At 29.4% G+C, this 13,802-nt stretch overlaps 2 protein-coding genes across 2 annotated transcripts in view; both read right to left on the bottom strand.

Annotated features, from left to right (window-relative positions):
* Window positions 1-1,441: 1,441 nt before the first annotated feature.
* LOC148864440 (calcineurin B-like protein 4) lies at window positions 1,442-2,047 on the bottom strand. Its single transcript, XM_088977231.1, has 3 exons — window positions 1,915-2,047; window positions 1,681-1,795; window positions 1,442-1,552 (listed from the first exon to the last, which is right to left on the bottom strand). The coding sequence occupies exons 1-2, from the start codon at window positions 2,029-2,031 to the stop codon at window positions 1,682-1,684; spliced, it is 231 nt and encodes a 76-aa protein (XP_088833357.1). The 5' UTR covers window positions 2,032-2,047; the 3' UTR covers window positions 1,442-1,552; window position 1,681.
* An 8,064-nt stretch (window positions 2,048-10,111) lies between these two features.
* The window catches only part of LOC148864439 (uncharacterized), a 46,065-nt gene continuing 42,374 nt past the window's right edge, over window positions 10,112-13,802 (bottom strand). The window contains exon 3 of the mRNA XM_088974356.1: window positions 10,112-10,639. Coding sequence (XP_088830482.1) covers window positions 10,616-10,639 — 24 coding nt within the window. The 3' untranslated portion in view covers window positions 10,112-10,615. The remainder of the gene's footprint in view (window positions 10,640-13,802) is intronic.

The raw sequence follows: 13,802 nt of genomic DNA, 5'->3' as shown, positions 1-13,802 counted from the left end.
TATTAATAAAAGTAATATTTGAAGCTTAATAATTAATAAAATAATACTAATATTAATTAATAAACATGAGTAGCAGTGGAAAATGGTTCAAATAGAGAAGAGTAATATAGCATGAGAATAAACAAATGATGAATACTTATTAGTTACCATCGACGATCCGATGCAGTAGTGACCGGTGGAGGAGTGGTGAATGGTTCAAACTAGGTTTGTCAGTAATACCCAAAAATCCAAGGCCTGATCTAATATCCAATCCGGTTATCTCATATTCAAATGATGTATTTATGTAATCAGATCGGATTTGGATGTTACAATCTACATCCGATTAATAATCGAATTGGATTCAAATTTGACCCCATTCGATCCGATTAAAATATGAAACCAATTATTATAATATGTATTAATTTTAATATATAAATTTTATATAATTATATTTAAAATTATAAAAATATGTTCTATATATTATATTATATATGAATTTATATATAGCAATTTAGTATGTCATATTTATATTAATTTATTATATAAAATAAATAAATTTTATTTTTCTGATATTTTAGAAAATTTATAGCAAAGTCGAATTAAATCCAGATCCAATCCAAGTCCATTAGGATTTGAATTCGAATCCAAGCCAATTGGATTCAGATGTAAGTTATCAATAATCGGATTGAATGTGGGCTTTGTTGCATCCAATCTAAGTCTGATCCGATTACAACCATAGTTCAAATAAAGAAGAATAACAATGATGAATAGAAAAGAATAACAACAACGAGCTCACAACGAAGTATTGCAACGGTAAAAAGAAAAGAGGTTTTATACTAGGATTAAACATCTATGTGAAGTATGGGATCGTTATTCCATATGCAAAACAATGTGGTGTAGATGCTTCCACGAGATAAACCCATGAATGAGAAAATGGGCTGTGGTGTGAATCAATCCACAAGACAGTATTGATCAATCTATACTACAGCCAACCAAACACATGGCAAAAAGGTGGTGTGGATTGACACTGAATATATTGTTGCCAATCCACACCACGAACACCACCTGAATCGATGAATCAGGTACTGTTTAATTTGAGCCGAGTTTTAACATGCTCAGAATGTCATAATCAGTTTCAGATCATAGCTAGATCCACAAGAAGAATAGAAAGAAAGAAACAAAAGGATTAAAAACTTGCAACAACACAGCAAAATATATATATACAATTAAATTGGTTTCTGCAAATTGTCCTGTTAGCTATATACTCCTCATTTTACATTTTCCAGCCACCCAAATGTACATGTGCGAAACTGATTTGAACCATTCAAACGCAGTCCCTAAGTTTGTATTTAATACGTGCTCCATTCACAAGAGAACGCTCATCGATTGTAAGAGTTGAAGACAAAAGAGGTGGTTGCATGGGGTGAAATTAACCTTTCTGGTTTTCACCTGTCAATACAATCTTTCTTGTCATCTTTTTGCTTAATCTTAGTTGAGTATTTAGACCACCATCTTTTCTGAATCTTCGATTTCCGAATTCACCACAAAGCTGGGAAATGCTAGCGTTATGTCCCTGCAGAAGAAAGAATGATCACTCAAACTTAAAGTGTAGGTAGTAAGGTGGAATTAATGTAGCATGCAGACCAAATTATATATTTTCCAAGCCAAGATACAGAAATATATATAATTATTGAGACATACTTCAAATATGGAAGTCATATTCTTCACCAGAGACGGCCGGATTCCGTGCTACAAATTCCTTCCACTCTTCTATATCAATCTTTCCATCACCTTTTGAATCAGCATCGATGAATGTCTGGATAGAGAGACAACAAGAATTTAAAATGAACAGGCAGAACAAATTAAAATGCACTAGCCAGCTGCATGGGGTGGGTAATTAACAGGATTAATTAATCAGCTTTTTCTTATACACACCTTATCTACAATTGTTTCAATAACATCATCTGAAAGAGTTATATCAAATTCATTTAAGAGAGCCAGTACCATTCCTTCATCTGCATCAGTAAGAACCAATTGCAGAATTAGATCCATGCATCCATAACTTTGGAATTAATATTAAACAGCTACATATGATACAGCCATGGAGACAAAGCAACATATTTCCTGGTGAGAACTACCTGGAAATTGCATTAATTGGAGGGCTATTTAAGTTATACTGTGAGAAAGTGGAAAAGTTATCAAGAGAAAAGCATCAATACAAATACAAGAATAAAGTCTTAATTGATATGCAGAACCATAAAAATTTCTAAACTGAGCTTGAATCTGCATATTCAAACTTCAGAACAATATAAACAATAGTCAGAAAGAGGAAAAAAAAAAAAAAAGGCAAAAGGAACACAAAGAACAATTCAAACCATTCTTATTATAGGCTTACCATAATCATACACATAATAAAAACTTATCCCAAAGATATCTTAAATATGATGTACGGTGTGCTATAAACATTTCAATATGCGTTTTTCCAAATGCTTGACTGCTTGAAATTAGACATTTTGGTACAATATGAATAACAGTGCAGAAATAAAGGAAAAACAAATCATAAACATGAGTTCGTTTTCATAGCTTTATCCTTATTGTGGTGCCAATAGTTTCAGTGCATTGATAAAGAGCCAAGTAGTGGTCGGACATGGAATTTGATTTTTGTATATATTTTTTACATTAGGGCATTTTGGTCATCTTACATGTTGTCTAAGGGTCCATTTGATTGCTGGGAAAATTGGACTGAGAAAGGATGGGATGAGAAGAAGATAAATTATTTTCCAATGTGTTTGTTTGCTGATAAAATTTTAGTGAAAAAATTCACTTTCCAGTGTTTGTTTTGCAAGAAAATTTATAGGAGAAAAATCATGCTCAACTATAAAAATGCATGTAATTAATCTTATGACAATTTGCACCCCCAAATGTATGACACATACGATTAAACTTGCCATGTTGCATGATAGTGTTATTAAACTTGCTCATTCAAAAATCTATATCTATATATTAAAGTGGAATGCACCAAGCTGGCACTTTCCTGCTTTTTGGTTATTTTTTAGAAGTTTTATCTTTTTTCTAGTTTTTTTTTTTTTGAATTTTTTTCATTTTAAAATTGAAAAAATAACTCAAGTGGCCAAACTTTAAGACTTTTATCTCCTCTTGTTAACTTGCCATTAACTCCCTCTCTTTTTCAGTAACTCCTTTAATTTTCTCTTCTCATTAATTATGTCATTAACTCTCTCCTTCAATAACTCATGTCATTAATTCTCTTTTCTTCATTACTCCATTAATGGATATTTATATTAAATTATAAGTATCTATAAAAAATAATTATATTAAAAATTGAGATATTTAATGATATATTATTAGGCTAAATAATCTACTTCAATTTAAAAGATAATTGATTTTTAAGTTAATTAATTAAGTAATTCTTATTTCAAAATAAATATTATTTAATTCACTCTACAAATAAAACCAGTGTTTTAAAATTTGGCTTAAGGGCTGAATAGTTTTTGCCTCTATGTCATGAGTCAATGGTTCAACTATTTAGGTTGGACAGATCAAACCATGACGCATCATCCATTTGTATATGTATAATATGATATAATATAATTACATTTTGTGTGTGTATATGCTATTTTATGTTCAATTTGTAGTTTTTATTTTAGTTTTTAATTTTTGATAAATAAAAGAGCAAGAAAATGGAATTTGTGACCACAAAATGAGCTTTTTTTCTTTCTTTTTTGTATGGTGGGCATTACATAGGTTGTGAAAAGTTGCCTAAAATAAAAAAGGTCACCACAATCAAACAATTGAGCACAAAATTGAGTCTTAAAAGTTTTCAATGCATTGTATATTGTAACCCATGACCCAATGACTAGATCAAAAGGATCAATGGTTCAACCTAGGTGGTTGAACGGTTTGGCCAAATCAATGGTTTTTAACAAAATAGTAGGTCATAGGAAACCCAAAATTAGAAATAGGGCAGAGTGATGTTTCGAATGGTTTAATGGTTTGAGTCAATAATGAGTTGAAAATATTGAATAAAATCTCATAAAAATTATAATCCATTTATATTCCAATTGAAATAATAAAAATGAATTAACCATAGTAAAAGTAATTCATTAAATTACTTAAATAAAATAAAAAATCAATTATTATTATTAATTTAATTAATATAATAAAAATAAATTAGTTAATAAATGTAATAAGATAAATTAAAAAGTAATATTCGTTTAAAATTAATACAAAACCAATACAAGATTATCTAATAATTATTAGTTTTATACGTAATTTTTACTAACAAACTTAAATTCCATTGAAAAATAAAAATATAATATAATTAATTAAATTTAAAAATAAAAAAAATATTAACCTTAAATATCATTTAATTAATTTAAAATCAACTTAAATTATATTTAAAAATAGGAAAAATTATAAGAACCTCCTTGATTTTTCGAACAATCCTATGAACCTCCCCTATATATGTTTTGACCTTAACAAAAACCTCCCATATTGTTTTGAAAAAAGGTGTAGATATTTTCCTTCTATTAGAATTCGAAATAGAAAATGTTGATGTAACTCACTAATTTTCTTTAAATACCAAATTTACCCTTAACCAACTTTATTCAGAAATTATTACAAAACAAAAAATATATATTTTTACCTAAAAATAATGCAAAAAATATTACAAACCATAATATTTTAAGAATAATAAAAAATTAACATTAAGATACGAAAAATAATACAGATTTATCTAGAGAATATGAAATTATAATCCAATAAATGCTTGACAAGGTAAAGCTTGATGCTTAACCTTTCCTTTTAAGGGTAATTTGAGTTCACTCCACCTCAGAATTCCTAATGCAATCACGCAGTTCGAATCAGTGTGAAGGGGGGACTAAAACCCTAAAAAGCATTTTTTATCATTTATCAACCCTAAAAAAATAAAAATCTATGATGCCAAGAAAGACATGACATTGAAAAGACTTTGACCCCGGTGAATTTTGATACAAGGGTAATTTGAGTTCCATTCTCAATTCATAGAGGGATGCTGTTTATAGGAGGGTTGGGACCGGATAAATAGGAATTAATAAATGAATTCTGTGGTGGAGTGGACTATAAAAGTGCCTTTGATTTAAATTCACCTGATTGGACCAGGTCCAATCCAATCCAATGAATGTTTTGGACCAGTCCAATTCAATGTCTGGATTGTCTAATCTGTTCAAATTCATTTCGATTTAGATTGGTTTCAACCCAAACCTGGTCCATTGACATATATATTCTTATCTTATATCAATGGACCAGATATTGGCTTAATCCAACCCAATCTAATATAAATATGTTACAGGACCAAGTCCAATCTAATCCAATAAATGCTTTGGACCAGATTGATCCAATCCAATATATCTTGTTGGTTCGTCCAATCTGTTCAATTTGATTTTGGACTGAACGGGTCCAATCCAAAACAGGTCCATTGACACTCTTACTAATGGGAGAGTACCATCAACCATGCCTTCAAAATTAATGTTTTAATTGTTTTTTATTTTTCTTTTTGAATGTTTATTTTTTCTCCAACCTCCAACCCTCGATCTTCTGATTCTAAATTTTCTGAGAACTTCTCACACCCATCTCACACAACGTATTCCATCCTTACATCAGGAACATCTCCCGTAATGGGAAATGTTCTCAATACATGGTAAATAATTAGGAGAGCTCTACGAGATGCAGATCCCAATAATCCGATTTTCCTCTCCACCCTCCTCTTGTTTCCTCTTCCGAACTCCCTTTGGCCCTCAGTGTCGAATGTCGATCACACAACAGCATGACAGTAAAAAACGTCGTTACCAGTCCCCCCTCTCTTTCTCTTCATTTCTTTCATTTTTCTTCCATCTCGTAAGTTCTCAAACACCGTTCCTGTGCCAGCTGGTATCTTCAATTGTATTTCTACTTCAGCTGATGGATTATTTGCCAGCTCGTTTAATGTTGTTAGCACTACCTCTCTTTTAATTTATCAAATGCTCACATCTTGTTATCATCTTTCTATCTATAGATGGGTCCGGATGTAGTAGGCACATTAGGTAAGCATAATGAGTGAGTCCACAATAGCTGTGTGATACATATTCTAATTAATGTGTCTTTCATTCAAACGTTTTTATTCCGTTAAATAAAAATTATTTATTATTTTATTATCTTTGTCAAAATAATTAAAAATAAAAACAATAAAAAAGAAAAACCTAAACATATTAGGAATTGAGATTCATTTACATTTTCCATCTTAATTTTTTTTTAATTATTTTAACGAAGATAATAAAATTATAGATAATTTCTATCTAACAGAATAAAAACATTTAAATAAAAAACACATTAACTAGAACATGTCTCGCACTAACGTGCCTACTACATCCGGACCCTTCATAGAGGCCATACAGGTGCTTTTTTTCAATCCAAGTTCACATTTCAACAACATCTCGACATTGCTGGTTTGGAACTCGTCAGCCCCTTGTAATAATGTGGATCTCCACACTTAATTGCAACAAGGTTGGTCTCATGAACGTCAACCTAAACCATATAAACATTGATAATACCATCATCGGAGTGGAACAATATAATGCATGTTTATGTGGTCATAAAGCATGTCCACGTGGATCAACAGGAAGGCTATAAGTAGCTAAGTCGAGGACTACCACTTATCCTAGAGCCTAGGCAAGGTAAGGATCAACGACGTGGAACCCACCCATATGGCTGCATCACTGATGAGTTAATGCTAGTCCCCAGACAGAAAGGGACACGTAGCCAACACTAGTTGATCTTAGTCAACCATCAAGGTTGGCGCTTTAATTAGGCCCTGTTTGGCATCACTCCTTGGGAGTGATTCTACCGATTCTAGTGATTCTTAGAATGAGAATCAGATTTGATGTAATCTAATGATATTCTCATTCGAAACGGGATGAAAAAAATCTTTTCCTGATTATCCAAATTTCTCTCATTCTCCCAGTCATTCCTTGGTTCTCTAATTCTTAGTTTTATTTTAGTTTCAATAAGAAGAAGACTTGGACTTTTGGATTTGAAAGGCTCCAATCGTTGAAATCAAGTTGGGATTCTGAACCAACAATCCAAGTGCAATTAAATTAATTTTTTTTTAGAATTAAAAAAATAGTCGGCTCCTTACAAAACAAATTCCCAACATGTTCAATATTAACGATATTTAATCACATCATAGTAGTATTAGCACTAATATGGATGCTATTGATATTGACGGAACTTCCAACCCCTAGTACTGATACTAAGGGAAAGAAAAAAAAAAAGCCACTAAATTGTTTGTCAAAAATGTAGGAAGGACTTTAACTGCAGTAAAGGGTGGTACTAGCCATTTGGGCAAACATTTACTCACCCATTAGAAAGAAGAAAAAGAAGGGAGATAAATAACACAAACACAAATAGGGCGGGGGGTTTGGTATTTTTAAATATTCTCAAGAAAAAATGAGGCAAGAATTAGCAAAATACATTATACATGTCGGCTTAACAATAATTTTTGTTAGATGAAGATATTAAACTTGAAAAATGGTTATGTAATTCTATAAATCCACAATTTAAAAAAGCTTTTAGGAATACTATTAGATCAGATACTTTAAAAAAAATTTATTCATATAAACAAAATTTAATTTGTATGTTATTAAATCTTACTTCTAAAGTTGCAATTAAGACTTCTAAATTTAACATAAGTTATATTTGTGCTAATGATCATTTTATTGATGAAATTTGACTTTTAAATAAAAGAATTTAAGCTTTATTGGGCTTGAATTGCCACATACCGGCCCATCTATTGCTGCAAGTATTTTAAATACTTTACATAGTTATGAAATTGACAATAAATTATTTTCTATTAGTTTTGATAATGCTAGTTATAGTGAATCAATGATAAATGTTTTAAAATATCAATTAAAACCATGTTTAAATGGTTAATTATTTTATATCACATGTGCATGTCATATCTTAAATTTATGTATTCAAGATGATTTAAATATTATTTTTACTCTTGAACAAGAAATCAAGAATTTAAATATTTATGTCAAAATTATGGTTTAAAATATAAACATTTTATATTAGATATTAAACATAGATGGAATTCTACCTATGCTATGTTAGAAAATTGTATTTCTTACAAACAAATTCTTAGTGATTTTTATAATGAAAAAATTCCTATTGATATTATATTTAAGAAAGATTGGGAAATGGCAATTTGTATAAGAGATTTTTAAAAACATTTTTATAATGAAACTAATGAATTATCGGGTATTTATTATCCAATTAGTTATAATATAGCTTATCAATTAATGGTGATTAGTGATTGTTGTGCAAAATATAGAAAGAATCCACAATTTAAAAGTATTGTTGAAATAATGGAAAATAAATTTAAAAAATATTGAGAGAACGTGTCTCCTCTTTATTGCTTAGTTACAATTTTAGATCTTAGGATTAGGAAAGATGGTTTATATATTTTACTTTAAACATATTGTGAAAATATGAATATTGAAATTAAAAAAAAAAGAAAAAATTAATAATTTATTATTTGAAATGTATAGCTTATATGAATTTAAAGTAACAAGGAATAATAAAAATTCTATAACTTGTACACATGCATCTTCCACTTTTGAACTTGAGTCAAGTAGTGGAAGAGAAACTTTTTTATTTAACAAGTAAGAGGCAGAAATCCACTACCTTGAAAATAAGTTCATTTACTGAACTTAATTTTTATTTACAAGCAATTTTTTCCTACTTTAGGTAATTCTTCCTTCACCTCGGAAAAATAAATAATTTTGATATTTTAACTTGGTAGAATAAACATGAAAAAAATTATCCAATTCTCACCGCCATGGCATGTGATATACTACCCCCTCCGATGTCTACAGTTCCATCGGAGTCTTGTTTTGGTGTAGGCACCAAGGTGTTGAACAACAAGAAAAGCTGTATGAATGATAAAAGTCTATAGATATGAATTTTTTTTAAAGATTGGTTGGATGTTGAAGATAGATTACAAGACAAAGGAGGGCATGACACTACACCTGATATTTCACCTAAAATAGATGATCAAAGTCAAGAACAATAAGAGAAAATGACGAAGCCAGTTTTTTTTTTAATACTTAATAGTTGTATGGCATTTTTTTTCAAATTATTGTAAATTTTGTTTTAATTTTATTTAATTTATTTGATATTTTATAATAACATCATTTTTATTCTCAATTTGAAACTATATGTATTTTTTATATTTTATTAATTTATTCCATTTTCCAATTTTCATATTTCATTCATCAAACCATTATATACTTTGTATCATTCAAATTTAAATGAAATAAATTCCTATTTTTCTTCCAATTTGTTATTCACTTTGAATCTTTGTCTCTTTGACTTCTTATTTAGTTAGTTATTTTTTCATTTCTTTGTTAGATTTCTTATTTTTTTCAAATAGTTCTCAAAATAAAATTAAATATTTTAGTTTTACTTAACAAAGAAATAAAAAAAAAATCAAAAAAAAAAAACAAAAAACTAGTCTGGCCCGGTTGACCCATGCCCAAGACCTAGCCTGTCACAGCCCATTTTACACCTCTACTTCAGACACGAGATTTTGAGAAGTGAAAAAAGTTCACTTCTTAGAAACGTGATTCTCACTCTACCCAATTCTCGCCATGAACACGAGAGACCGGAAGCCACATGAGAGAGAGGGTATTTCAGTAAATGTGCTACAAAATACACATAGCATCGTGAAAAAGCCCCAATTTGCACAGAGTGGTCTTCTTCCCAGTTCTAACCACCTTTGTCATCGTCTTAACTAGTTCAGCCTAATCAACTTCTTCATTCTCTTCACTTGAACATCGGAGTGCTTTTCCTGAAAAAGCACTCACTTTGGTTTGCACAAATCGTCAAATCGTCAAATCCAACTCAATTTGTCTAGTTCATTAGGACACTTCTTCTACTACTCGTCCGCTTCAATTCAGACATCACATATGTCTTCCTACATTTCAAAGATTCCCTTTGGTAGCAAAACCTTGCATGACAAATGCCTATAAACATCTAAGTTCGTCCTTAAAAAAATAAATAAATAAATAAAAGATACACTCTTCCAAGTTGGGCTTATAGAAGTGGGCTTTAAGATTATTTTAGTTAGGCTGCCGGTTGAATTAGAAAAGGCTTGTAGTTGTAGGCTGGGCCATGGTCCATTCTAGAGAAAGCCAGAGAAATTATAAACTTGGGCCTGCAGTACATGCTTGGGGCACACATGTCTATTTGCATCACAATGCACCTTTCTGTGAAGCTCTCTCAGCAGGCTAACAAATAGGAGACACTGTAATTTTCAAAAGATGATTATTAACTATGGTTGAGTGTTGATGACTTCCTCGATGATATTGAAGTAGGAGCTCCCAACAATTTAAGTGAAATCGAGTTCGGAGTTGCTACCACCACGTACCGATATCACAACCGTGCATTGGAAACATCTCCTCAAGAAGGACAAATGAGATGTTCTCGATGTACGGGTATAGTGTCTTTTGAGTAGTGTTGCCCTTCAATACATTAAAGCATATAAATGAATTCGAAAACAATCAAAGAATTACCTCTTCCCGCTCAATGTAGCCGGTGTTCCTTAGATCGTATAATCTAAATGCAACTGTCACAAAATTGTAAACAAATCATTAGCAGGATAATATATTAAGGCATTGGATTTATGATTTTAGGACTTTAAGTAAAGAGTATACCCTAATTCAAATCCGATATGATCTGTTTGCATCCTTACCAAACCATTTGCCTACGATAACCTAACTAATTAAATTATTGAATCATTTGACATTGTTAGTCGGGTCATATGTTAGACATTAATATTCTTTAATTTTTTATCTTAATTTTTATACCACTTCTATCATTAATGAAAATAATTCTCATTCATCATACTTTTTTGTATGATGAATAATATAATATTATAGAATGTACCCAAAACTATCAACAAATTTCTACATTTTCTAGAATTTTATGTATTTTATTATTTAATAATACGATATGGATAATTTAATCACTAACCCACCACTTGGATGGAAAAATCATTTTGCTTTTTCGATTGATTTTAAATCATGTATTCCATTTTCATCATCGATAAAAGTAATTCTTATTTTCACATTTATTTTTGTCTAATATGATGAATATATAACAATAGAATTGTATTGAAATGCTTATACAAAGCTTATATTTTTCTTTGAGTTTATATATATACATATGTATGTATGTATGTATATATGTATTATTTAATATTCATTACTTAGTTATGACATCATATATTGACCCATTTGACCCAAAATGTTAGATCATTGACTTACCTGCCATCTAGATCTAGAAATGGTTTCATTTTCAAACTGGTTTTAAATTTTGCATTTCATTTATATCATTGATAAAATAATTATTATTTATTATATATTATTGGTATATAATATTATAGATGTGCCCAAAATTGTTTCATATTTTTTGTATTATTTTATTTAAAAAAATATTTTTAATTATACATCATGGGTTAACCTATTTGACCTAAAAGGTTGAACCACTAACCCACCCCCTAGATAGGAAAACAGTTTAATTTTTAATCGATTTTAAGTTGTATATTTGATGTCCATCATTAATAAAATTATGTCTATTTTATCATAATTATTTTTTAATATGACAAATATATAATAATAGAAACATGTCCAATTTTTTCTATATTTTTTATATTTCTAAATTTGTATTATTTATTTATTTATGATATCATGAAATTATCCATTTGACTCAAATGTTTGAAATACATACCCACGACCTAAATGAAAAATATGATTTCATTTCTATATTTATTTTAAAAATATAAAATTCCATTCTATTAATAATTACTGTGTATGGATTTATTAGTGGAATTTAATGATGATAAATAAAAGTATAAATATTGGATTCAAAGAGAGAGAATGTGATTTATTTAATGACTTAAATGTGAGACTTAATAATAGGTAATTGAATGTACTTAATGGTATTCTTTTAATTACATTTTCTACCCTTTCAATGGAGATGAACTAAATTCAAGAGGAGGGGTATTTCAGTAAAGAAATTTTCCAAAAGCCAATATCTCCTCATTGGCACTTTTATAAGCATTATAGATATATGGGATCTAGTTGTACAACAAGAGGATGCCAATGTATATATTACTAGCGAGAACCCGTATGATGTACAAGCTTTGCTAAGCGAAAGCTAAACAATAGAAATACAAAAGAGTATATAATTGTTTTATATTTTAATTTTTTTAAATAAGTAAAAATTATTTATATTTTATATACTACTTTTAATATTTTTTGCAATACAAAAATAGCAATAATTAATTTCAGCTAGGATGGTCATGAAATTGATGAAACGGACCAACCCGACCTAACTCAACTTGAGTTGGGCGGTTTTCTAGTATTTTTCCGGTCAGCTTCGGCTCACAATTTTCTGGTCAGTTTCGATTTGGCAATTTGTAAACCGACCAAAATGAAACTGACATGATATATCATTTTAATATGGGAAAGTGGAAAATTCCCATATTTCTTAGTCTAAAATATTTTATATTATAAATTTAAATAATTTATTAACTTTTTAATAATAATGCTATAATTTTTTAATTTAAATTTAATTTTTAGGTTTAAATCTTTCGAACCGATCGACCAAATTGATACAACCCGATTTGGCTGATTTTTACTAATGGTCGGTCAGTTTCGAGTAGATATATGTACACGGGTAGGGTTGGGTCGGGATTTTCCTCTTTATAAACAGAAGATGACTAGGCCTGAGCCCAAGCCCTACCCATCCATAAGGTCTAGATCTTGAGCCTAAGCCTGAAGCCTGATCTAAACAAATATTTTATATTATATTAATTATATATTATATTATTCTACATACTATAATATATAATACCTTTTTCACTACTAATTTTATTATTATATAATATAGTATAGATAGATTTTTGGTAAATTATTAATTTAGTAAATTAATTAGTAATAGTTAGATAATTAATAATCTATGATTTTAATTAAGTTTACCATTTTATTTGATAACCAACGCTTTTTTCTATTTTTGGACATTTTCTACAAATTTATGATAATGGTAATTTATTTATTAGTATTTTTTTAGAAATTACTAATAAATAATGGCCAGGCTGATAATTTATTTATTTTAGAAGTTATTAATAAATAAATACCCATTGATAATAATGTTTATTTATCTATTTGATAATCCACGTTTTTTATATCTTTGGTTCTTTTTAAAAATTTAAAAAAAAAATGAAGGGTCAAAAAGTCATAAGGTATATTAAATTCATTTTAAAACTTGAGGTTAAGTCAATTTCTGAAAAGTCTTTTACTCAAAAATTAATGTCATCTAATATGGATATTGGACAGATTGGTAATGGAGGGAAAGTCTGTGTCCAATGACGTGTGATCAGATAGGGGAGCTCTTAGTCCTCCAATTTGAAAAGAAAGTGGAGGATTCAGTATTTAGAAGAAATCTAAGGAAAGTTTAAGTCTTTTATCCAATTTAAAATTACATTAAAAGCAAAAAAGGGATGATTTTAACCGCCCAATCGAGAGAAAGACGTTCAGTATAGTGGAGAAAATCAGGAAATGGAGGTCTAATTCAGCATGGGTTTTCCACTTGCTCCTCTTGATTGCATTCTCTTTGTTTGTTGGGTAAGTTAAAAGGACAAGGTTAGGACAAAAAGAACACAGAGAGAGAGAGAGAGTACATTTAATTTTATTATAACACACTTGTTTACTGAAAAAAACAGAGAT

Source organism: Nelumbo lutea, chromosome 3, assembly GCF_056320005.1.
Source record: "Nelumbo lutea isolate HS-2025 chromosome 3, American lotus-T2T, whole genome shotgun sequence".
Lineage (NCBI taxonomy): Eukaryota > Viridiplantae > Streptophyta > Magnoliopsida > Proteales > Nelumbonaceae > Nelumbo > Nelumbo lutea.
The sequence above is the reverse complement of the archived record's forward strand: the minus strand, read 5'-3'. Positions and strand labels throughout refer to the sequence as shown.

Excerpts from the sequence above, each read along its gene's own strand:
- LOC148864440 (XM_088977231.1), bottom strand. The coding sequence starts at position 2,031 with ATGGATCTAATTCTGCAATTGGTTCTTACTGATGCAGATGAAGGAATG. Across the intron at positions 1,796-1,914 it reads TTGAAACAATTGTAGATAAG|ACATTCATCGATGCTGATTC; the intron begins GTGTGTATAAGA and ends CTCTCTATCCAG.